The sequence below is a fragment of the Sitodiplosis mosellana genome, unplaced genomic scaffold (genome assembly GCF_009176505.1).
Source record: "Sitodiplosis mosellana isolate CC-2019 unplaced genomic scaffold, AAFC_SMos_1.0 Smas_scaffold_6102, whole genome shotgun sequence".
Lineage (NCBI taxonomy): Eukaryota > Metazoa > Arthropoda > Insecta > Diptera > Cecidomyiidae > Sitodiplosis > Sitodiplosis mosellana.
Window position 1 is genome coordinate 864,600 of NW_022601343.1, and position 23,490 is coordinate 888,089.

At 35.7% G+C, this 23,490-nt stretch overlaps 3 protein-coding genes across 5 annotated transcripts; 1 reads left to right on the forward strand and 2 right to left on the reverse strand.

Annotated features, from left to right (window-relative positions):
* Positions 1–543: 543 nt before the first annotated feature.
* Positions 544–19,027, reverse strand: LOC129573661 (E3 ubiquitin-protein ligase goliath). 3 transcript variants are annotated; one of them, XM_055454496.1, is made up of 10 exons: positions 17,137–19,027; positions 7,857–7,961; positions 6,788–7,671; positions 6,038–6,167; positions 5,812–5,929; positions 5,591–5,742; positions 5,409–5,505; positions 2,134–2,229; positions 1,597–1,818; positions 544–1,508 (listed from the first exon to the last, which is right to left on the reverse strand). In XM_055454496.1, exons 3-10 carry the CDS (start codon positions 7,308–7,310, stop codon positions 1,158–1,160), a joined length of 1,689 nt encoding a protein of 562 aa, XP_055310471.1. In that variant the 5' UTR covers positions 7,311–7,671; positions 7,857–7,961; positions 17,137–19,027; the 3' UTR covers positions 544–1,157. The 3 variants fall into 3 exon arrangements, with proteins under 3 accessions (XP_055310471.1, XP_055310469.1, XP_055310470.1); XM_055454494.1 differs by having other exon boundaries at positions 2,098–2,229; XM_055454495.1 differs by having other exon boundaries at positions 2,098–2,229; positions 6,788–7,668; positions 17,137–19,006.
* A 1,192-nt stretch (positions 19,028–20,219) lies between these two features.
* On the reverse strand, positions 20,220–22,257 carry LOC129573663 (ATP synthase subunit gamma, mitochondrial-like). Its single transcript, XM_055454501.1, has 3 exons — positions 22,121–22,257; positions 21,347–21,676; positions 20,220–21,261 (listed from the first exon to the last, which is right to left on the reverse strand). Exons 2-3 carry the CDS (start codon positions 21,648–21,650, stop codon positions 20,666–20,668), a joined length of 900 nt encoding a protein of 299 aa, XP_055310476.1. The 5' UTR covers positions 21,651–21,676; positions 22,121–22,257; the 3' UTR covers positions 20,220–20,665.
* A 304-nt stretch (positions 22,258–22,561) lies between these two features.
* LOC129573664 (bolA-like protein 3) lies at positions 22,562–23,330 on the forward strand. The gene is made up of 3 exons (XM_055454502.1): positions 22,562–22,678; positions 22,829–22,918; positions 23,023–23,330. The coding sequence occupies exons 1-3, from the start codon at positions 22,643–22,645 to the stop codon at positions 23,206–23,208; spliced, it is 312 nt and encodes a 103-aa protein (XP_055310477.1). The 5' UTR covers positions 22,562–22,642; the 3' UTR covers positions 23,209–23,330.
* Positions 23,331–23,490: the final 160 nt, after the last annotated feature.

Below are 23,490 nucleotides of genomic sequence, written 5' to 3' on the forward strand. Positions count from 1 at the left end.
TGTACACTACCGTGCAAAAGTTTGGAACCACTAGGTATTTTTCATACAAATTGACCATTTTTGGTGGACTCATTAACATATTTCGGAAACACCTGCACTCTTGATATTTTGTGCATAGTTTCTACAACGTTTCAATAGTAAATCACAGAGGTTTCATCAAAAAATATTCATGAATTTCAAAAATATAACAATTTGAATTTGTACTGTGTGAAAAATGATAAAATTTGTATGAAGATTAAAACAGATCAAATTCAAATTGATATATTTTTTAAATACGTGAATATTTTTTGATGAAACCTCTGTGATTTACTATTGAAACGTTGTAGAAACTATGCACAAAATATCAAGAGTGCAGGTGTTTCCGAAATATGTTAATGAGTCCACCAAAAATGGTTAATTTGTATGAAAAATACCTAGTGGTTCCAAACTTTTGCACGGTAGTGTATATATGTGCGTCATCCATTCTCTGTGTATATTATGAGGGCTTTGTTAACGCATCGAACAGCGTGAAACCAGAAGAAGAAAATCAACACACAAATTGAATCGATTGTTACTTTCTCAAACTACTTTATTTATGGCGACTTTTCTGTAGACAGGAAGTGAAATAAAGTTTCTGATACGGGCCGAGAACTGAATGAATCAATCCACAGCGTATTGTTTATAAGAGGTTTTTGAATCACAAATGGCTCTAGCACCCGTTTAGCTACTGGACGTTCAAGGAAATTATTTTATTAATCGAAAAAACAATTAAACCTTAAACATTCATTCAAATTTCCAATCGGATCTCCATTCATGGGGAGAGAGCTAAACTATCATATGAATATAAATCATTAAGCACATAATTATACCTATGGGGATTCGAAAAATGGAGCAGTGTTTTTTTTGCATTTTGGAATTTTGTCATTTCATTAAAAATTCAGTCTTAAATGTAATTAAGTGAAAATAGTACAAAATTAAATTTTGAAACAATATTTTCCTCTCAATTTTTTCTCTCTGTTTTTTTTTCTTTTTACTTCTTCTTCCATAATTGTTGTCTTTTGTTATCCCGGGGCGAAAAAGGGTGTGAACAAAAAACAATATTATCAGTATAAATCTCGGTTATTTAATAATATCTATATTACGTGGGGGGGGGGGGGTTTAATTTGATGATTTTTTTTTCAATGTTTCGATTGAATTTCTTCGGTGTTCCTATCACATTGTCCATCATTAATCATGGGATTGGTTGGTGGTGTATCGATTTCATCATCGTGTTGGTCGGACACTTGATTGGAAGCACTGGATTCACCCTGGTTCGTGTGCTCGTTCAATAGCAAAGATTCAATGTCATCATTATCATGTTTGGTCGATGATGAGAGACATTTGTTCACAATTGCACCAGCGGTACTAGTTTCTCCATTTCGCTTAGCTGCGAACTGTTGTATTTCCAATGCCCACACGTAGCAGTTGTTGCTACCGTGGCATGAACTATCTGAATTCTTTTTTCGTAATGTACAGGGTAAACTGACCGCCTGTGGAAAAAAAAAGAATGTGAATTTTTTTTCGGAAATCAATAGAAATCATCAGAAGAAAATCATTCGTTAAATTGTATGTACAAACCCGTTGTCGTAGTTCGCATGGTGCTAAATGATCCCTTGTGATATTGGAAGCTTCAATGCCCGGATTATGATGCTTTGATACAGCAACGTTTCGTTCAACACTGGCATCTGAACTGTCTGGTGCTCCAGACTGAGCCTGCAATTGCTGACGATATTGATGATAGGCATTGAATTCACGTGCAGCAGACCCAGTTGATTCCACCGAATGTCTTCGTAATGCATTCTGTAATTAATTTGAATCAAAAATAGTTTTCTCAAAAAAGAGTCACTTTCAGCATTCGAAATGAGTAGTTTGGAGCGAAAATGTTATACAGAAAAGTTGAGTGGAAAAATATCGATGATGAATGAGCGGAAACGAGGTAGCTATATAGTAAACTGTATGGTAAACTATAGTGAACTATATAGCTATTTCTTTTCCGCTCATTCATCATCGATATTTTTCCGCTCAACTTTTCTGTGTTACATTTTCGCTCCAAACTACTCAAATTTTATCGCCACTTACATTCGCATCCAATTGAATTATGAACGTTGGACTTACGCTATGCGCACGAATATGATCTAGATTGGACCCATTGCTATCACCATCTTCAACATCCATATCCAACTGAAGAATACTCTCTTGACTGCCCGTAAACTATTTTATTTATGTTTTTGGATTTGACATGTTTATTTTTGTTTTTCGTTTTGAAATCAGATTTGATTTGTTTTTTGTGTTAAATACAGGGACACGTGCACACAATTCAGTTTGACGAGAGATATGTTCAGACATACAATAAAATGAGAGACAAAGTGATTACTGTTATTACACTAGAACATTATGAGATTTGGTTTGGTTTTTGCAATGGTATTTGAACATATTTTTTCTGCTTAAAAACAAATACAGAGAGACCACATGATGTGATGGTACACAAACGCACACACACAAATTATTCTTCTTTTTTCTTTCAAATTCCCATCGAAATTTGGTGTTTCGATTAAACTCCAAAATCAAACCGACTTCTTCGCCAAATACATTCATTCATCACAGTTTTTTTTTTCTTTCAATTAAAATTATCTATTTAAATATCGAAGTAATACATTATGTGGCACTCTGAATCATCGTTATTCATATTCTGTCATTTGGAAAAGAAAAACAAAGAAAAAAAAACGTTTATCGAGCTAATAAATTCAAATAAATTTCAAATGAATTGGCGATGAACAGCATGAATTCCGTTAAAAATGTCATTTTATTAATTGGATGATTGTTGGTTTTCTCATCGAATATGAATTGAATTAAATAAAAATAAATAGAAAAGTCATGCATTTTATGTATTTTTGTTATTAGAAACGAAACAAGTACAATACTGAAAAAACAGAAGGAGCAAACTAATAAAAAAAGAAAAGAAATAAAAACAATAAAATTGAAATAACAAGAAAATTGAGGGGAAAAAAAGAAATTAGCTAGAAATTGTTATTAAATTTGAAAAAAAAAGTAAAATAATGTTCCCATTGAAAAAATACCATGTGTTTTTGATTTTATTGCGATCATAGTTTATTTTTGATTTGTTTTGTTTTGTTTACGTTTTAAATTGCTTATTAAAAGTATACATATCGAACTACTCATATTCTTTTTTTTTTTGTTGTCTGTCAATATAATAAAGAAAAAGCAATACAGAGCAAATTTTACAAATACGTTTTACAACTTGCATTTTTTTGCGATCTTATTCCTTAAATATTTCAACGCACATCCGTTAGCCGATAGATATTTTAGTTTGTATAGCGGTTACTGATTGGTTTTCGAAATATTTAGCCCCGAAAAAAAGGATTGCGAAAAAAAATACAGCAAATGGATGAAGTAATAGCAAATAAAAAGAAGAAGATTTGACCATTAAATGAAGCGATACGGGATAGAGGAAGGCAAAGTACGATTTCAGTTCCAATCCGAATAGACTGGCCCCTGATTGATTTGTTCATCATATTTGGTACCATCTCTTCAATTATATGAACAGCAGTAGCGATTTGGTAGTATAAGTTGTGTTGCAGAGAAAAGAAACAAAAATTAAGTATTTTCCATCGTATTTATCACTGGCTTTTTACGAAGATAAGTATAAAAGTTTGTGTCGTTATTTTCTTTCAATAAAAATCGTCTGTGCCGAGAATCGGTAAAAATAAATGAAATTCAAAATTGATTGAAATTCCACCATCTCGAAATTCATTATGTTTTTCTTTTCAACGTCAATTAAAATCCAAATACGGAAGCAATCATATGATATTGAACGTAAAATACGAAAATTCCATTGAGCTTCTGCAACAATAAATTCAAACAATACACAATGTTTGTTTTGTTTGAATGAATGATTTGCAATCGTTGTTGACCTTGTGCAGCGCCGATGAGCGGTTGAGAACGCGTCGTAATTAATGTAGAGAAGAAAAAAACACAACAGCAATGAAAATTGAACGCACAAATACGATTTCATTTTTTTAAACAAATGTTCTACTTAAGAAATACATCATTTATATAGATACTTAAAACGTGTGTAAATAGACATTTTAGATAGACACATTATTTTATCGTTACCATTTACACGGAAGAAACGAATGTGGACTAGATTGTGTGGATAATTTTCGAATTTCCTTTCTGTGTCTTTCGGTGTTCGTTTTTTTTTGGTAACTGAGAACCAGTTTATGATATAGTATTCAGTGCGGTCAATTGATTGCAATCGGCCTGATCAATTCCACCCTTATTTCGAATGCGGGTGCTTGACATCGTTCGATTGAAGTTTTGCACCGTTGCAATTCGGATTTATTATCACATGATTTTCACTTGTATCAGATGATGATAATTCGGTCAAAATTCGGATCAAATAAACAATTCCCATTAATTGTTTCTGTTTGCACACAAACATTGCACTGAGCGCGTGTTTGCTGTTGTACAATAGGCTGAAACCCGGCGAAACAAATAATGCTGACTCAGTCGTCAAAGAAAAGAAAATGAAAATGAATGAAATTCAAGTCATTCACATTTTATTATATTATTATTATTAATTTGTCTCTTGTGTTTGGTTTTTCTATCTGTCGTCTAAAACTGAACGAATCGTTTTTCACTGTTTTCTTCTGTTCATCGAATACAATTTTGTTTTTTTTTTCTTGTTTTTGTTTTAAATAGCGACTCAACGCAACCATCGGGAAGAATAAAAAAAACAACATACGTACAATATATATATATATGTGTGTGTGTGTGATGAATGCACCGACTTAAACGTCAGATACACGTCTACTGCTACTGGAATCATTTAAATTGTTCGCCTTTGCATTTGCATTTCGATTCGGATGTGAAGTGTTATCGATAAAACTACTAAACGTACACACATTAACGTTGTTGCAATTTTGCAAATTGGAACAATTGCTATTTGATAATCGAGTATTATCGGTATTATTGGCACTACTTAATCTACTGTTACAACGATTAAAATTACTACAGCTACTACTACTACCTCCCACATCCAAATGATCGTTATGAATCAGATTTGTGTTGTTTGAGTTGAAATTACTTATGTTTAATGATTGTGATGTGGGTGTAATGGCAAGAAATTGATCAGATTGTCGCGTGATCGACAGTGTATCGCTGCGAATATCGTTGTCATTTGCATTGATTATCATCGAGTGTGCAGCCACTGTATGATTTTGACTGTTTTGATTTTGATAGCTTGCTAGATTTTCTGCTGGTGGTGCGGTTGGTGATTGAACACTAGCTGTACTAATTGATTCATTTGCGGGCGTTTGCACACCCAAAATGAACCCATTTAAATTGATTATTTGATTTTGAGCACCCACCACAAAGCCATAATGTTTCAGGATGTCCATTTTGCACATCGGACAGGTGCGATGTTCGAGCAGCCATGGATCAATGCAGGCCTTGTGGAATTCGTGTCTGCATGGAAGAAGAGATTAGATTGGTTTTGTTCATATTGCTCATATTGTTTCGAAAACAAATCCGGGTACGCTTGATAACTCACTTGCATGGTAAGACGCGAAGAACATCCGTTGTTTTGTATGGTTCGATGCAAATGGCACAGCAATCGTTGTCATTATCTGTCGTTTCTTCCGATTTGATGCTTTTGGTTGGAATTTTGGCGATGACTCTCTTCGCTACCGTACATAATTGCCGCTGAAATTATACAATCAAATGGATTTTAATATTTGCCACAAAACTTGCGTTTGACATCGCTAAACTCACCGATTTTCGATCTTTAGTCTGTAGATATCGGAATCGTTGAACGTAGTAGAAAACAAGCCATACAAACGATATAATCATCAGAACAATAAACGATATTGATACGAACAAAACAGATGTCCTGCAAATGAAATACACACAAACACACGCATACATTTATTTAGCATGGACATTTTTCGGGAAGGAATGCAAAAAAAAAAACAAGTCATCATTATTCATTTTCTCTCACCGGTTTATGTTTGGAGGTTTCCCATATTTGCCCGGAGCAATTGAAACTTTCAAATCGATTCGTTCCTCATCTACAATTCGAGCTAATTGCTCGCCGACCAATTTATACGTGAAAACAGCTGTGATATTTCCTGAAAAATTGTATAAATACGACGATTGTATTAAATGTATGACGATTCACAACATCTATGTTTGTATTTGTATGGTATTGTGCAAGGCAATTTTTGGCACAAAATCAAATATTTGGTTGGACACTGCAGACTTCTGCCCGGCTAAAACTATTGATTTTCATTTATTTGCTTAATTTTTTTGAATGTCATTGCTGACAAAATCGTTCAACAAGTTCAAATGGATCATTGACGACACCGTCATCGTCGTCGTCGTCATCGACGGTAGTCATGTTCCGAAGTGCGCTTAGTCAGTGTTGCTTCCGGCTGGACATTTCGGTTAGTTAGACAACGGTAGATTAAGCCAATTTGCGGTGAGGATTTTTGTTTGTTTTCGTTTAGAAGTGGCACATTTGCCTCACTATGGCTTCAGTAAAATCGATCGAAGACAAAGAGAAAACAAGCAAAAGAAAAAACGTGAACTGAAGATGTATTGATTTGAAACATCACTGCGGCTAAGTGTCTGTCCTAAGGAGACATTTCGCAAGATATTTTTGTGTCGTTGGAAATTCCTCCATAAATAGACGTTTCCACCTAGAGACAAGCAATAGGAGAAAACAAAAATGCCGATTTGGACAACTTACGTGTTTTATCGTCAATTTTCATTTTATCGAGGGATGGCACTTCCTTGAAGTCATACACAATGGCACCGATCGCACCTTTGCTGTAAACACGTGCAACTTTATCATCAAATTTACAGTCACCTCGCTTGATCAGTGCAATCCAGCCTTTTTCAGGCAGTGGCCCACCAAGCGTACCAAGAATATCGCTCGAGCAAGCCATGTGGTCGGATTTATTCTTTGGGTTGGTGACATGAACCAATGGGCCCGTCACCGATGTGATTGGACCTTCACCATATTTTGCCGTCTCATGCGCGTAGACCACGTGATGGCCGTCAATTCGTTCATAAGTATAGTTGATGTAAGCCAATGCATAGTATTCGGCCGATGGATGGCTGCGTCCGACTTCTGATGGAAATGAGTAAATTACACCCGGTTGGATGTCATTCTGTGAACCGAATGCACCCAAATCAGCTGGCTGTGGAACAACCCATTTGGACTGCAGTAGCAGTGTTGTTAGCAGCACTAATGCCTGTGTCTGAGTCATTTTCGTTGTTGGTAATGTTTAATTTTTGTTTAGTCTGTTGTCTATTTTTACTAAATTAGGCGAAACCAAAAATCGTCGCGATTTTGTTCAGTTCCGCTCAATTTTTTTCGTTTCTGTTTTGTTTTTCAGCTTGACGATGATTTGTCAGTTGTTGTTGTTGTTGTTATTATTATTATTATTATTATTATTACTTCGTTTGTTACACACAAAATAGAGATGATGAGTCTTGCGTGCGCATTAAGCTATTTGTTTCGGTTGTCGTTGAGATATTTTGAAAAGCACGTTTTCACCGTTCCGTCGATTTGCACGTGTTGCGCTGCTGCTGCTGTTGTTGTTGCTGCTGCTGCTGTTGCGGCGGCTGCTGATGAGTCCGAAATCAAAGAGTGCGAAGGAAAAAAAGCAGATATTGTAAACAGAGAAATGGTGAATCACTACGTTATATTGCACACCGGCCGCGAGTCGGTTACAATTTTTTGATGATTTATTTTGGAAAAATAAAAACAATTGGAAATACTATTGAATCATCCGGAATTAGTTATTACTTACTTTCTCTATAAAAACGGTGATGTGTGTTTACGTTCGTCGATGTGCACGCTTGCGGTTGCTTGCTTGGTCGCTCGCTCGCTCGTTCGCTTGCTTGATGATGAAAATCTGAAATCGAAAGCGAAACATAAACAATTAACGTCAATTTTAAAATGGAAAACGAACTCTTATTACTTAACACATTGAAAAAGATAAATATCGTATTGGGTTTTTTTCTTCTTTTTTCTCTCATTTTTCATCTTACATAGTTTAATAAGCATGAACCTCTCGGATATTTGGACGACTATAGTGCGTTGCTAAGGTACGTGGAAAAAGTTTGCTTTGCAAGTGTTCAACAATGATTCATTGTCACCGCAATAGTTTGGTCTCATATGGTGTTTTCAGTTATTGAAACGCTACAAGTGACAGACGGATTCAGTTCAATATACTATCTTTCAAATGAAAAGTTGTGTGAAAAAATGCGTGAAAAAAACAGTCTCCTTGTGGTTCATGCACATAGTCTCGCCACACGCGAATGATTTTTTCCCGAAATCGATTAGCTGCCGTTGCGGCTGCTGCTGCTGCTGCTGATTGTGAGCTCAAGCTGTGCATCGAGTTGGTACTTTTAGATAGATACAGAAGCATGTTTTTCTCAAATTTTTTTTTCTTCTTATTGCCCCTTCCCTTTGATCATGCACCATGAAACGGGCCAAACACATTATAATGTGTCAAATTTCAAATTGAACTTGGAAAAGGGCAAAAGGCGGAAAAATCTAGTAAAATTTTAGCGAATGAGTAATCGAGAGAATTGAACGAACATTTTTTTTTGTATCTTTCGTTTCTCATGCAAAATAAGCAGATATAAACTTCATTTCATTACATCGTCGTATATATTGAACGGGCCGTAGTTTTTTTTGTTTTTTTTTTATTGCAATATGCCTACTTAATATTCATTGCAGTTCTGATGAAACAAAACAACACACACAAAAACAGGCTCAGGTAGAAACGCACATCCAACGTTTAAATAAATACTGCTGGCTTTGTTTCTAAATCGGTTGTTGTTGGGTTTTTCGTTGTTGTTATTTGGTTGCGTATTCGGAAGTAGAAGTTCAATGCATACAAAACAATCCAATAATTAATCTGGCATATCGAAATCATCTATTTTTTTTATTGTTGTTGTGCGTGTCTTATGCGTGATTTGACTCAAAAATTAGATTCTGGTCAGCCGACCTCTAATTAGATTTGAATATAATCAAATCGGATTTCTCTCTCTCTCTCTCTCTCTCTCTCTCTCTCTCTCTCTCTCTCTTTCTGTCTGTCTTTCCCCCCAGATAGAGATATCTGTCTGTCGACACGAACTTGCTGTATGGGTGCTGAGAAATCTGTCGTAAATTTATGGTGGGTGTCGGCAGCTCGAGAAAAATGTCACCACATTATCCGCATGGTTTAGAATGATAATTAATAATTGCTTTAACATTTAAATAAATCGCGCTAAATGAAAAGCCTATGTGTACTTTATATCTTTTTCACTCTCTCTTGCTACGGCTAATTACGGTAAGTATTTATATATACTTAACAATTTGATAGGATTTTGCGGAAGCAAAAAAGCGTCGCGTATCTTTTGTTCGAGAGCATGCAAATTTTCATAAATAATAGATTTCAAGTTGCGTTCATATTTTATAATATGTCCGCAATTAAAACGGTGAGCGTATATTTGCTTATCTAAAGAAACGGTGAAAATGTTGTTGGATTTTATAGCGTATGTAGTTCGTTACAATACAAAATTTCTTTTTTATTTTAACGCTAAATTCCAAATAAATCGACTTTATTTACAAATGTCTATGGCGTTTACTTTTCGCAATAAAATATTTGCAATTCCAATTGTTGTACAGTTTTTTGTGTTGTTTTCTTTCTTTAGTTAAGTCTATTTGGTCCTGTTCTCTTCCGAAAGTGAACGTCACACAGATAGACAGTTGCTTGGGAATAATGTCGAAGCACAACTAATAATGTACCAAAATGTGGAACGGATAATGGGGTGCAACAGCAACAACAACAACAACAACAACAATAACTAAGTGAGAAACAGAAAATCGCACAAAAAATTAACAATTTTTTTCGACAAGAGCACACTTTGTGTGCCCACCAATCACGGCCGTATTCAGCCATACGCTTGGGTGAGCTCAGCTCACCCAAAAATTATTTGAGCTCACCTAAAAATGCTCGACTCCCAAAATTATTTTAGCTATAGTTTTCGCTGTAGTTAAGAATCCTCTGAAAAATTTTGCTCGCTCCGCTCGCAACTCATTTTTTTTCATTTGAACATTACACAAATTATATTTTTCTTACACTTTACCAACATAACTGAAGCCAAATATGATGATTAAAGTGAAAACATTTTGACCACATCAATGCAAAAGTCAACTATATTGAAAAATTTCCTAATTTCTCTAATTATAGTACGATTTTCTAACTGAATACTGAAAATCTATATTTCTGTAGATACGTAATTTCTAGCGAATCGTTTGAGTTATTTTCCTATTGATAATAACTAATTTACAATGGCTGTCGTGTGTATTGGTTTTTCAAGAAAAATTTCTGCATCAAATTGACAACATCAACACAGTGTAAACCATTGTCTTAAATTGATATGTTAGTTCTGACGTGGCATATTATAAAGTTCAAGCAATACAATACGAATAACAATTTCAAATTACTACAGACACTAAATTGAATCTGATGGGATTAAGAATCCTGATGATTCGCTAGAAATTACAAATCACGTGTTTCACCGTGATATAGTGTGAATCTGTGAATGAAGCGTTTTTGGAATAAAAGGAATGAAGTTCCAAGGGGCTGGGATCTCTATAAAATCACATTTTATACATTATTTGATTATTTGTGGCTTTTACACTAGACAGAATCGATTTTCAAAATTAATGACAGTTTCATAATCATCAAATTTTGCTGCGCTCACCCAAAAATTCTCTCCGCTCATCCAAGAAATTTGTGCTGGCTACGGCCGTGCCACCAATGACACAGAAATTGAATAAAGTATATATCTATTGGTGAGACGTAAAAGAACGCAAGTTGGTCCAACTTCGTAGCAATAAAGAGAAGTATGTTTCATTGCAACTAATAATGGTTAAAAGAATGTATGTTCGTTTTTAGCAGGTCCTCGCGGTTTTTCACGGTTTCCGCGGAACTGATAAGAGATAACAACTTGGTGTCTTCGGCAAAGTTGTAGCACTTGAGGTCTTCTATAACATTGCTGAAGTCAGTTATCTCTTATCTCTTATCAGTTAAGAGATAAATGTCTGCAGCAATGTTATAGAAGACCTCGAGTAATACAACTTTGCCGAAGACACCAAGTTGTTATCTCTTATCAGTTCCGCGGAAACCGTAAAAAACCGCGGAGGCTAGACGGGATGCCAACATACTTCTTTTTATCGCAGATAGAATCAACAGAAAACATACTTTCCTTTTCAAAAATATAAATCGACAAAGATACATACATTCTTCTACGTCTCACGAATAGATATCAAGATCTAAATACAATTAGTGCGCTTTAGTTTTTTCGTTGGCTTTGATAACGGCCGGACGATAAGAATGGTGTTCGCTCGTTTCTAAGGTGTTGTTATTTTCTTTTTATTTTTGCAATTTGCGGTTGAAATGTGACACAAGCCAATCGCGATCCACTTCTCACGGTATTTTGTTTTCATTATCTCTCTTTCTTTCGCTCGCTTCACTATACCGCCTACCTAGGTGAGGTTTGATTACATGGAAGTCGTCTCACATATTTGGAAAAATACATGTATGTATCTCAATTGAGTAATGATGACTTGACCATGAAGTGCTCGTGGAAACACATTTATCATGTTTAGTATAACAAAATTTAAGTGCAAATTCTTCGAATTTTGCTTTCCTTCAATATCAGCTGAAAAATTTTCGGCATTTTTCGTCGTTGCTATTTCGAGCCGTTGCTATATTCATATCGTTTTCGTTGATTGGCAAAACAAATTAAAATGCAAACAGTGCCAAATGAAAACAAGCAAAACCGTTTATTTGGTATATAGCGAATGCAATCGAAATTCACAAAAGACACATCTAATTCGGATATTTATCACACTTTAATCGGAAATAAATACACCGACCGAGCGCGTCATTACGATTGTCAACGAATATATACGTGTATGCCAAAATTAGTTTGAGGTAGGAATGAATCAACAAAATAGAGAATCGGTATGAAATAAAGCAGATAATGGAAAGTGATAATTATCACTTTATTAATAATAAAAGAACGGATAAAAAAACAAGTGTCAATTATCAATCGGCTCTCAATCGAACTGATAATATGGTCTGAATCCACCTATGGTCATGAAGCTGTTGCGCATTTGATTTCAATCGTATCCATTCTCAAATGAAAGTACACAATTGAATCTCATACAAGAAATGATGTGTGCAATGACATTTGCTTCCGTGTACTAAAAACGGGATTGCATTTTGCGAGACATACAGCAAATTGTTGAAAAATCGTTAGATACGGGACAGAGCACTCTTTGGTCTTTCACTAAATTAGCATCATTTTTAGTTTTTTTTTGTTTTTTACCAAAACTATAGAATTCTGACTATTGCGGCGCCTATTGACAGTCTATCAAACAAACAACAATAAATGCACACAAAATGAAAATCATTCGTTTGTTGGCCGAAACTCGGAAGACTGTTTGTTTTTGAATTATTCGTTTGGTTTCAACTACATTAAATGTGTGTGATAATGAAAATTGAATTACGATGATATAAAAAAAACGAGTGCCGACTTCATAGAAATGGAAAAAGAGTGAAAACGATATTAGCCGCTTGCAATAAACGTTTCGAAGCGATATTTATAGCAGTGTGGTGGGCATTTGAATGCTTTTCGCTCACATCGTGCATACATGTATGTGTGTGTGTGTGTGTGTGTGTGAATGTGTTTGTTTTCAGTGCCAAAACCAAAATTCATCGAGCGAATCATTAGAAAGCAACCACAAAATCGGCCACGTGAGTTCATAGTGCGTTTTGTGAAGCAAATCTCTCTATACACGTTATAGAGATTTTTTTTTTAAATTTTATGCTCTCCATCTCTATCTCCCTCTCACTCGTTCTCTTTTTTATTCACATTTTTATTGCATACATATGCATTGTTAGCATTCGACTAAAGTAAACACTAGAAAAATCTCGTTATATATGACAAGTAGTTGTTCGTTTTGCATAAAATTGCAAAATGCAAAATCGGTTTTGTATCGAGAGTTAGCTGCGCCAAATAGTAGTTTCGTTGCCTGAGCACCGCCGATGCACATATGTTACACGGAGAGAGTACGGAACTCAGCGAACAAACGATGAATAACATGTGCAAAATATTTGCAATCGGAATATATCGATATAGTATGTAAACAATATCGAAGAAAGAAACGTCGTCGTCGTCGTCGTCGTCGTCGTCGTCGTCGTCGTCGTCGTCGTTGTTTTGAAAATTGCACATTGTAAATGTGAATATGAATATGAATGTATGCATTAATGTGATTTGAATGCGTCATGAAGTGCGATTTCTTTGGGTAGTATGTGTGTATGTGTGCCTTGGTATGCATGTGAACAAAAAATAGACAGGGATACACAATGAAATGCGCCACTGTAAATACAACTAAATGTAACAAAAACGAAAACCGACGACTGCAAGAGCCAATACTGAATATGGCCGGCCGTCATCGTCGTCGTCGTTGTTGTTGTCGTCGCGCTACACGATGCCTTCACGACACCAGTCAGATAATGTCGTAAAAATAGAGGTTTTAACAAGTTTAAGGCAATTAAATAAACGTGCAATCATATTTAACTTATGAATAAATTTGCAAGACCAAACACCAGCCAGCAATGACGGCAAAACGTGGCCAAAAGGTGAGAATAAAATAAACCTGACGTTTTGGTCAAAATAAAAATATAAACACGGTGATGCCACGGTGAACCAGTTTTTGGTTTTGACAAAAATGCGAACACCATTATTTTTCGTACAAATGTATGCGGTTTTTTATTTTGTGGTGGCCAATGTAAATGCAATTTTATGCATCATTGCTGCCGCATCACATTCACCCTTCCACCCAGCCTTTTCGTTCGTTTCTCTCTCTCTCTCTCTCTCGTGTGCGCTATTCTGTACGGAATATCTAAACATTTTTGAATCGTCGTCTCTGACTATCCAACGATTTGCAGACTTGTAGCTTTTTTTGTATGCTTAACAGAAGGCTGTTCTTGATATAAAACTGCGTTACGGCCACCTATATTTCCGTGATGCATTTCCGCTTTCGGTGTGATGATATTCGCGCAAGTGGAATTGCCAAATGCGAATCCTACCTTGGTGTATGCGGTCAGTCCCCGGGCCAGTTTTTGTGTGTGATCGAAAGTTTTTCTTTACATATATAGTTATATATGCATACGCGTGAAAATGTCTGCACACTGATTCATGATCATCGTTATCACACAGGCTATTTATGCAGATTGCAGCGCACAAAAAACGAACAGCACTGACGAAACGAATGACCAAAGAACATTGATTTCATTAAAAGTTAAATGACGTGGGGTTTTCTTTGTCAGCGTTTTTTTCTCTTCGCTTTTGCTTTTGTTGTAAAACTATATACAAGTAGCAAGTGCCCGAATTGAGTAATAAATGCAGATTCCTTGTGTCTTGCACTTTGTTTTTTGTTCTGTTTTTTCGGTATGTGTCTCTTTAAATTGGCAACAACAACAAATTGACACCTACTCAGTTCACTGCATTCATTTCGAACAACGGGTATGCGAAAGATTTACAACGAATCATTATTGAAATCGAATGTCAAACAATAAAAAAGAATATTTTCGTTGTTGTTCTTACTATAATGTTTTGGTGTGTCTCCTACATACTATGTGCACACACACACGAACACGCACCCATACATTCAAATAATTCAAAACAATTGACATATTTGTGGAGCACAGAGCGTCCCAATCCAAAGTTACAGCAATAACAATGTAAACAGCAGAAAATTTCATATTTTCAATTATGAGGGTCAATGATTTTTTGAAGGCTATAATCGTATGTGCACTCATCTCTTCTTACTATCGAGGCGAGCGTATAGAATTTTGCAAGTGGGTGAGTGAATGAGACAGAGAACATCGTCTCTTCACATTTCATTTGATTGTATGCGGAATATGTTTTTAATTAAACATACGCTTACTCGCCTCAGTTATTTCGTACTTTTGTACTGTCAAGAAATGCGCAAATATTCTATCTTCAGCGTAATTATATGTTGTGTATGGCTCACATTGCGCCAGATATACCGATGTGCTGCACATTCAAATTTTCAATTTTTCTGATCAATATACTGATCATTTGTAAGCGTTTTTTTTTAGTTTCGTCTGATTGAGTCTATGCAGAACTGTCGCACTCAGTGAAAATCTATGTGCTGCTTGCATTGGCATGAGTTGAGAGTTTTGGAAACGTGAGCAATATGATAAATCCGTTGAAATTATTCGTTTCGCTTTGTGAGCGCATACGCGCAAAGTTGAGTCATCACTTAAGCCTCGGATTTGGCTGATATTTTATTTGAACCATTGCATGAAAATTCGAACATAGACTGGATGTATGCATATGGCATATGCATGCATTCTAATTAATTTTCAAACAATTCTTTCAAGACATGTGATTTAACATAAGCGATTGATATGATATGTCGCCCGAACGAACTTGATAACGACTTGATAGGAAAAGATTTTAGCGCACTGCGACTATGGCAATGACAGTCAAAACACAAAATTAATTATAGTTTTGCCATTCTCCAAACGAATGGGCCGATAATTATAATCTTGACTCAACTGATAAATTTGTAGGCACACTTACTGGCGACTGGCGGTGTATTTCTGGGCTCCTTTTTATTACCTTATCATTTATAAATATAAAACCTGATGATAAGGTGCATATAACGATAAGATAAGATTTGGATGTTATCAACGTGAATGTCAAGTAAACTCGGGAGCGAATAAGATAAGTAGACGGATAGCAAGGATGTAGAGTTAAGACAAATTGTGTACTTTGTTTTTTTACGCGTGTGAACAACCAAGCACAAAGTATTATAAAATAACATACCTAATGATGTTTATGACAAAACATGTGATTGTTTTGATTCAAGTCGTCTCGAAATTATTCATTCATCAATCGGTTGTTTGTACCTGTGCGTGTGTGTTTGTGTGCGAAAACCAAACCAGACACGTCTAAATGATTAGCCGAGAATTTTATTGGTCGTTTACATGTCGCACGTTCTCAAGAAAATAACGTTCAAAAATGATTGCCATCGACCACGAATGATCTGCCATTTGACCGAAATTGCAATGGTTCGGTGCAGAAGTGTGCGGATCGCTGAGAGAAAATTATACGGTGACATATGATACGATTCAGTTAGTATGAATTAGTTGATGAAACTAACGGCAGATGAGAATCACTGGACTAAAAAAAAGAATAATTTAAAAACGACGCACAAAATTGAGTCATCGTCAATTGATGGCAAGTTCGAAACGAATTGGTTGTGTAAGCTGGCGATTTTTTTTTTAATTTTTGTTCGTTCGTTCTCTCTGTGCACTTGGTGGTAGGCTCTTTTTTTCTCAGTAGAAGATGTTTGAATCGAAGAGAGCGTTCATTGTCCCTACTTTCATCGCATTTGTGTGTGCGGTTTTTTTATCGTTTCGCACACGTTTCTTTCTCGTGATGTGATCGAATTGAACGAATCGGTACTTTTAACCGAGAGGTAATATCACGCATCTTAACTCTGCAAACACGCTATATGTCATGCTCGGATCCATCAATAAATACCAGCTAACCCCATAGCATTGGAAGCATATCATGCATTTTTCTAACTCTATGTGTGGTACTGTAAGTATAACTGTACCAGTTTTTTTTCTCTTCACAGAATAATTTGAACCGAATGCCCGATGTTTCATTCCATGAACGATAGTTGAATAACAACGGCCCCGAAATAAGTCCGAAAGAAAATAGAGAGAAATAAGCTATGAAAAGAAAACATAGGAAAAAGGGGAGAAAAAAAAAACGATATGCGAGCAAAAGACCAATAGCTGACAATGCAATACTCGGAAATCGATTTTTGAGGCTCTGCCTAATGACAGAGATGCCAACGACAATTTCAGTCTTTGGAAATTTGTGTTACAAGCCTTTTTTTAATCATTATTTGAACAAAACGAACTGAAAATTAAAACAATAAAGGTTTACTAACGACAAAGAGCAATGAAATAAACAAACCTTCGGCACCGTACGTTGATCTTCTGTAAAGGTTTTGTTTCCACGTTATCTCTAAATCTGCTCGAGATGTGCAAATACTTGCGTCGCGTTGTTCTAGTCAGCACGTACGCGTTCAATTGTTAGCCACCTTCTTCTTTTTCCCCCTTTTTTTCAGTCGTTGATTCAGTTACTTTCGTCGTATTTGTCGACATTCACTTTAATTATGATCGCCGTTTGATTTATTCAGTTTTAATTAATTTCGTTCTAACATCGACACATAATTCGATGTGACTAATCGATTTTCGGTTTGCCGTTATTCGATGACGTTGAATCTTTTATTGAGATACAACATTCCAAATGGTTGGTTACTTGAAGTGAGCAGCAAAAAAAACGCGTCAATATTATTATGTTTTGCTTTTGTTTCACAATTCAAACAAAGCCAAAATAATAATCTTCACTCTTTTTCCCGTAAAATTCACAGTGTATTGAAAATTTGCCGCAATTGACTTTATTTTAAAAGCGATGAAAACAAATAAGAAACAGTCCGCTTGTCGATGCTTATGATTAAGTGATTTTCATCTAGCTTCGTTGAACTCCGTTGACAATACCTTTCTTTCACACTCTTTCTGCAACGGTACATTTGCTTTGATGCAAAATTGACACAGTAGATTTGAGTCTCTCTCTCTCTCTCGGTGATGAAATTCGTGCAGTGCGAGTGCAAACGTGATTCTTTTCCTTATTGCTTGGTTTCTATCTATCCAACTCTCTCTCTCTCAATGTAGACCTGGCGTCTCGTGAGATTTGTCGATATGTTTGTCGAATCGTTCGTATGTACCGTACTTTGTAATCACATCATTATCACACCCAAGAAAATATGTATATTCACTTTAAGTCCTAGCAAATGTCACCTCAACGAAAGATGGACGATGCGTAATATTTGTTTTTTTTTTCGGGTGTTTACGTTGCTATTTTCATTACTTTTTCGTCAAACTCCCTCTTTGTTGTCCATGGGCAGCGAACAGTAAGTAATTTTCAGTATGTTGTTGTTTATTTACAGTCTATCCTCTTGCACAAAAACGTATAGACATATATATATATAAATTCACTTTAATTTTTCACTTAATAAGTTTTGTCGCTATTTAATGACCGAATTGAACATCGAATGCGAAACGAAAAGAAATAAACAACCAAAAACAACACTATCGAAATAATAAGATACGTGAATCTTATTGATCTTGATTGAAAAATACTTGGAAACTCGAATACAAACTTGGCTGCGAGTACACACAATTTATTTCGAATCAAAGCATGAAGTAATAATCGATTTTATGCGGTCATTGAAAGTTCAATTCAAGATGAAGAATGAACAAAATCCAGTTTCAGCTCTTTTGTTTTTCTCGCTTCTCTCTCTCGCTCGCTCGCTCGCTCTTTTTCAATTTTTTTTCTTTTGATTGTGGCAACCAAAATAGCTCTGCGACTTTGAGCAAATTGAATTTGTTGAGTGGTTATAATTGTTATGTTGTTGTGATGCTTCCCGTTTTTCTTTATCGAATGACACACCAAAGAAAATAAAATCTGCGCTCCTTTTCCAAATATTTCGAAAAAAATCGCGAGAAATATTGAAAAATTTAACACACTTTTGGTTTTACAACAGCAAAAAAAATGCTTTTCTTTGTTCAATTGCGACAAAACAGATGAATTTGTCGAGATTTTTGTTAGAGGTAATTTGCGTTAGGTCGTTGTCGCTTTCTTTGTTTATTTCTGTGTCTCTCTTTTTTTTCTTGCACCGCTTTTCAAACAAACAGCTAAAAATGAACTGAAACCAAATGTTTGGATAATGGTTTCGACTCGACAAGTAGTGCACAGCGCGCACATAAACAGTCGAACGTCTGCTGTGTTCATTGTATGACGTCGATTGTCAAAAACAACATTGCTATGTCTGTGTGCTGATTCATAGAGGCTATCATGGGTCTGTGTGTATTGCGTACTGTTTGTTCAGCAGGGTCTAAAACATCCATTTTGAAAAAACTTGCTTCTTTTTTTCTTTGACTTCATCTCGCGAAATAAGCGTTGTATAATCGAATGAGAAAAAAAAGACAAATTATTTTCATTACAGTCGTAGGTTTATGTTTTGGGCTCTGCTATGGGATTGTACGTACATAATACACGTTGAGATTGCTTGTGTAATTGCACGTTCGTTGCTTGGCTGTGTGCTCGTGGCTCGTCTACAAGGAGGTAATGTGTATATCCATTTTGGATCTTATGAACGTATCTTAGTGTGGTAACGTTTGTGCGCCTGTAGTCGTGAACACCAATAATAAGTTCCTTTACATGTGACTGTTACTGACAGCGTCGTCACTGCTCCACGTACACGTACATACATTGTGTGTATTTCTTGCTGCTGCGTCTTTGTTTGGTTCGTGCTCACACACTATCAGCCATCTATATCGTCACAAAGGCACAACACATGTTGTGGTAATTATTGTAGTCGTGCGGGTTTACAACTAGTCCGTTCTATTATGGCTCGTTACGAAGAGAAAAAAAATTCGTTTCCTGAATAATATTCAGTGAATGTGGTGTGGTTGTGAGCCATCACCATGAGCGCTTCTTTGTTTAGATGCACTCAAAGATATGTACTGTATTTCGCATTGTTCATTGTAAATTGAACGAGCTATCTGCACTCGTAATCCGTTATTTTCTATGATTCGAAGGAATGCAACGGGGCTAGAGATTTAATCTGCACATTTTCCATTATAAATCTGTTTTTTTTTCTTTTAACTTTTAAGGCGATAAAACCAGGATCGCCTAAAACAAAAATTGTATCTATAAACTGAATGGGCAAGCGGAATAATGAAACGTAATTCTGTTTTTAAATGAAGTGCCTCTGAGAAAAATTTTCAGTAAAAAAGCCCCACAAAAATATTGTCTGAATAAGATTTTCATACAAATTTTTATCAGACAATATTTTTGTGGGGCTTTTTTACTGAAAATTTTTCTCAGAGGCACTTCATTTGAAAACAGAATTACGTTTCATTATTCCGCTTGCCCATTCAACTGTATATTGACTTGAACTATAAATTGTATCATGAAAAAAATGCCGACAGTTTCATATTGTTAAATCTTTTTTTTTATTATTTTAACATTTTATTCATTCCAAATGGCAACTTTTAACAGGAAAAAAACACTTTCGCATTAATTAATTTGGCTGCAAAATGAAATTTCATCAGAAAAATACGATAGTAATTTATTAAATTGGACTAGAAAATTCGTTGTATTTGTATTGTCAGTTTTGATTTTGGCACAAAGATTCAGAAGATTGCCATCAAGTGTTTTGTGCTTGTTTGTCAGTTCGCATCGTAATAAATATAATTTGATTATAATTTTTTGTTTTATCTCTTTGGTTCGTTTACAAAGAATTTGGACAAATTTGAGATTAAACCATTTTCTCGTCCGTTTTTTCTTTCTCGTTCAATCTGAGTATGTTGGTTGTTGTTGTTGTTGTTGTTGTTGTTGTGCGTTGACTAGCATATGATAGAGATTAGAGGCACATTTAATCCAGGGCAGCAGCACCAGAAATAATTTCAATCAATTCACGTGTGATGACAGCTTGTCGAGTACGATTGAATGTAAGTGTAAGTTTGTCAATCATTTCGCCGGCATTCTTTGAGGCGTTGTCCATGGCAGTCATACGCGATGACTGTTCGGAGCAGGCACTTTCTTTCATGGCATAGAATATGAGGGAGGCCAATGAATATTCAAGGTAATCTTTAAGTACACCCGAGTCCAATGAATCGAAAATGGCCAACTTTTCGGAGGATTCAACGGCTTTCAAACTGAAAATTGGCACCGTGCTACATGTGTACGACACGACACTTTTGAATTTGTTGTAAATGATTGTACCGTGCGTGAAATCGAAACCTGATTCCAAAATTTCATTGGCAATTTTTGCTGCATCGGTAAAACTTGGTGGTGTACGGCCGATTTCGTTGGCAACAAACACAATTTTATCGGCAAACAAGCGTTGCAAAACGGCACGGCTTTTGTCACCGACACAGGCAATCTTTGTGTTTTCGGTGCTCTCTGTGCGCGATTGAAGATCATTACGGATGGCACGGGCGACACCGGTATGAACAGCACCACATAGACCTAAAGAAAAAATATCGTAAACACACAGGCAAGGAGTGAATTTTTCTGTGAAAGATGTTGAAAAAAATATTGTTGTATAAAGTACCTCGATCGGATGTGATTGCAACCAAAAGTTCCTTTGCATTGTCTGTTGGTGGTTCGAATTCGGCGACTGAGTAGAATTTTGTGGCGCCCTCACCGTATGGGCGAGCCTGTTTTAATTCACGTTCGGCACGTGTGTACTTGGCAGCAGACACCATCTTCATTGATTTCGTGATCTTTTGGATATTTTTGACTGACTTGAGCCGCATGGAAATGGCTTTCAATGTGGCCATATTACGGTTTTGCTGAGCAAATGCCCCATTCGAGATGATGGCATTGACAGCGGGACTGGCGCGTTGCATCCACATGACTGACTAGATATTTATCACTCACACTGAAATGAGAGCGCACAAATCACGGGAATCAATTATGATCAAGATCACAACGAAACCAAAATGTCATATAACAATCTAAATACTCTTATCCAATCCATCGATGGATCGTGAGCAATTGCATTTTTAACTGAAATTCAAATCCAAATATTCAAATCGCAACCAATTTCCAGATGCAATCATGCGAAAAGTCAAACGCAAATTTCATTTCTTTTTCTCTCTCTCTCAAAGGATACACTTCGGAAAAAAGGCACATCTTATGTAAGAGTTGTGTGTGTTATACGCTTGTGATTCTATTTTGGTTTTAAATCACACAATTTGTGCTGTTATTACACCATCGATTGATATTACAATGAAATTTTTTCATTACACTCAATCGGAATCGGATGCGATTTAATTTGAGAATTTCGTAAATGTAATTTAATTCAATTGAAACAATAACAAACCTGCTTGAACTGAAGAAAAAAATCCTATCTTTCAGTTGTTGCTAAAAAGAACGGCCACAGAACGTCGAGCACAGTTAAAACGGCGCTGTGTGAGATACAAAAATAGCCGAAATGACACATGCTCTCGCTGATGTTCACATTGACAGATGAACTGTCAAACGATTGATTGCCTAACAGATCAAAATAATTTTGCCATAAAATAAAACACGAGAACGGACAAGAAAAAATGTAATCCAATTTTTTTTGTTATTAAAATATCCCTCATATTCTAATTGGACTTTGTACTTTATTTTTCCCATTTTTGCCCATTGAGGGACATTCTCCCTTTTTTTAACGACAGTAAGAGCGATATTTTGACAGAAGACCAACGTGCATTCTTACATATTAATTGTCATAACCTGTAACAACAGTATTCAAGAAGATTTGCTTTAAATAAAAGGTGACCGCTGAATCGATCAATTACACGAATCGATCAATTCACTTGATAATTTGGTGTTTGGGAAGTAAAAACATCGTTCAAAAATGATTCGACAAATTTGCTCCAGACGAAATGTATCGGTATGTAACAAAATAAACCTAATTCAACGAAATTTTGTGCTTCTGTTCAATTTTTTCTGGGGATTTTCATATGCGGAAATCTTCAGTCAAGTCTCTAGTGATAAAAGTACATTTAGTGTGAATAATGATGAAATAACATTTATTTTACAGTTGTTATCACGCCTTTGGTCGGGCAACCAATCCAGTTCAAAACAATCAGAACAACAATTGACAGATCGACTTCAGGAACGTTTTAAAGAGGTTTGTACATGATTCCAATACCGTGATTCCTTTTGTACTGAATTTGAAAATACAACAAAATGAAAATGAATATACAATTTTTAAAAAAAATGTTCGTTTTTCAGGCAAAGCACGTTAGCGTCGTGGACATTTCTGGTGGATGTGGTGCCATGTATGAAATCGTTGTAGAAACTAATGAATTCAAGGGTCTATCACGAGTGAAGCAGCATCAATTAATAACAGACACACTCAAAACCGAAATTAAAGACATGCACGGACTTCGGATACACACATCGATTCCAGACTCATAAATTGTTAGATTGTTTGTTTTAAGCCAACACTGCATCGATAATAGGACTAGTAAAATGAAAATAAATTATTAAATTCTGATATGTTAATTCATTGAAGACGATTAAATGGATTGTATACCGTATTTTAGTTCTTTTGCTTACACAAACAAAATGTTAATTTGTTGCAATAACAAAAAATGCGAAGAATTGTGTTGAAAATGTTGTTTATTCAAATTTGATTCCATTTGATGTGAAATCAAAATAAATTTGTTCAAAACTCGACACAAAAACGTATTCGACGCC

What these genes read in the sequence shown, in the direction of transcription:
- LOC129573663 (XM_055454501.1), bottom strand. Translation starts at nt 21,650, where the DNA reads ATGTGGATGCAACGCGCCAGTCCCGCTGTCAATGCCATCATCTCGAAT. An exon ending in TGCAATCACATCCGATCGAG is followed by an intron (nt 21,262 to 21,346) that starts GTACTTTATACA and finishes TTTTTTCTTTAG; the next exon opens with GTCTATGTGGTGCTGTTCAT.
- LOC129573664 (XM_055454502.1), top strand. Translation starts at nt 22,643, where the DNA reads ATGATTCGACAAATTTGCTCCAGACGAAATGTATCG. An exon ending in GCTCCAGACGAAATGTATCG is followed by an intron (nt 22,679 to 22,828) that starts GTATGTAACAAA and finishes TTTATTTTACAG; the next exon opens with TTGTTATCACGCCTTTGGTC. An exon ending in TTCAGGAACGTTTTAAAGAG is followed by an intron (nt 22,919 to 23,022) that starts GTTTGTACATGA and finishes TTCGTTTTTCAG; the next exon opens with GCAAAGCACGTTAGCGTCGT.
- LOC129573661 (XM_055454494.1), bottom strand. Translation starts at nt 7,310, where the DNA reads ATGACTCAGACACAGGCATTAGTGCTGCTAACAACACTGCTACTGCAG. An exon ending in CTTCGCGTCTTACCATGCAA is followed by an intron (nt 5,506 to 5,590) that starts GTGAGTTATCAA and finishes TCTTCCATGCAG; the next exon opens with ACACGAATTCCACAAGGCCT. An exon ending in TAATTCAATTGGATGCGAAT is followed by an intron (nt 1,819 to 2,097) that starts GTAAGTGGCGAT and finishes AATTAATTACAG; the next exon opens with AATGCATTACGAAGACATTC.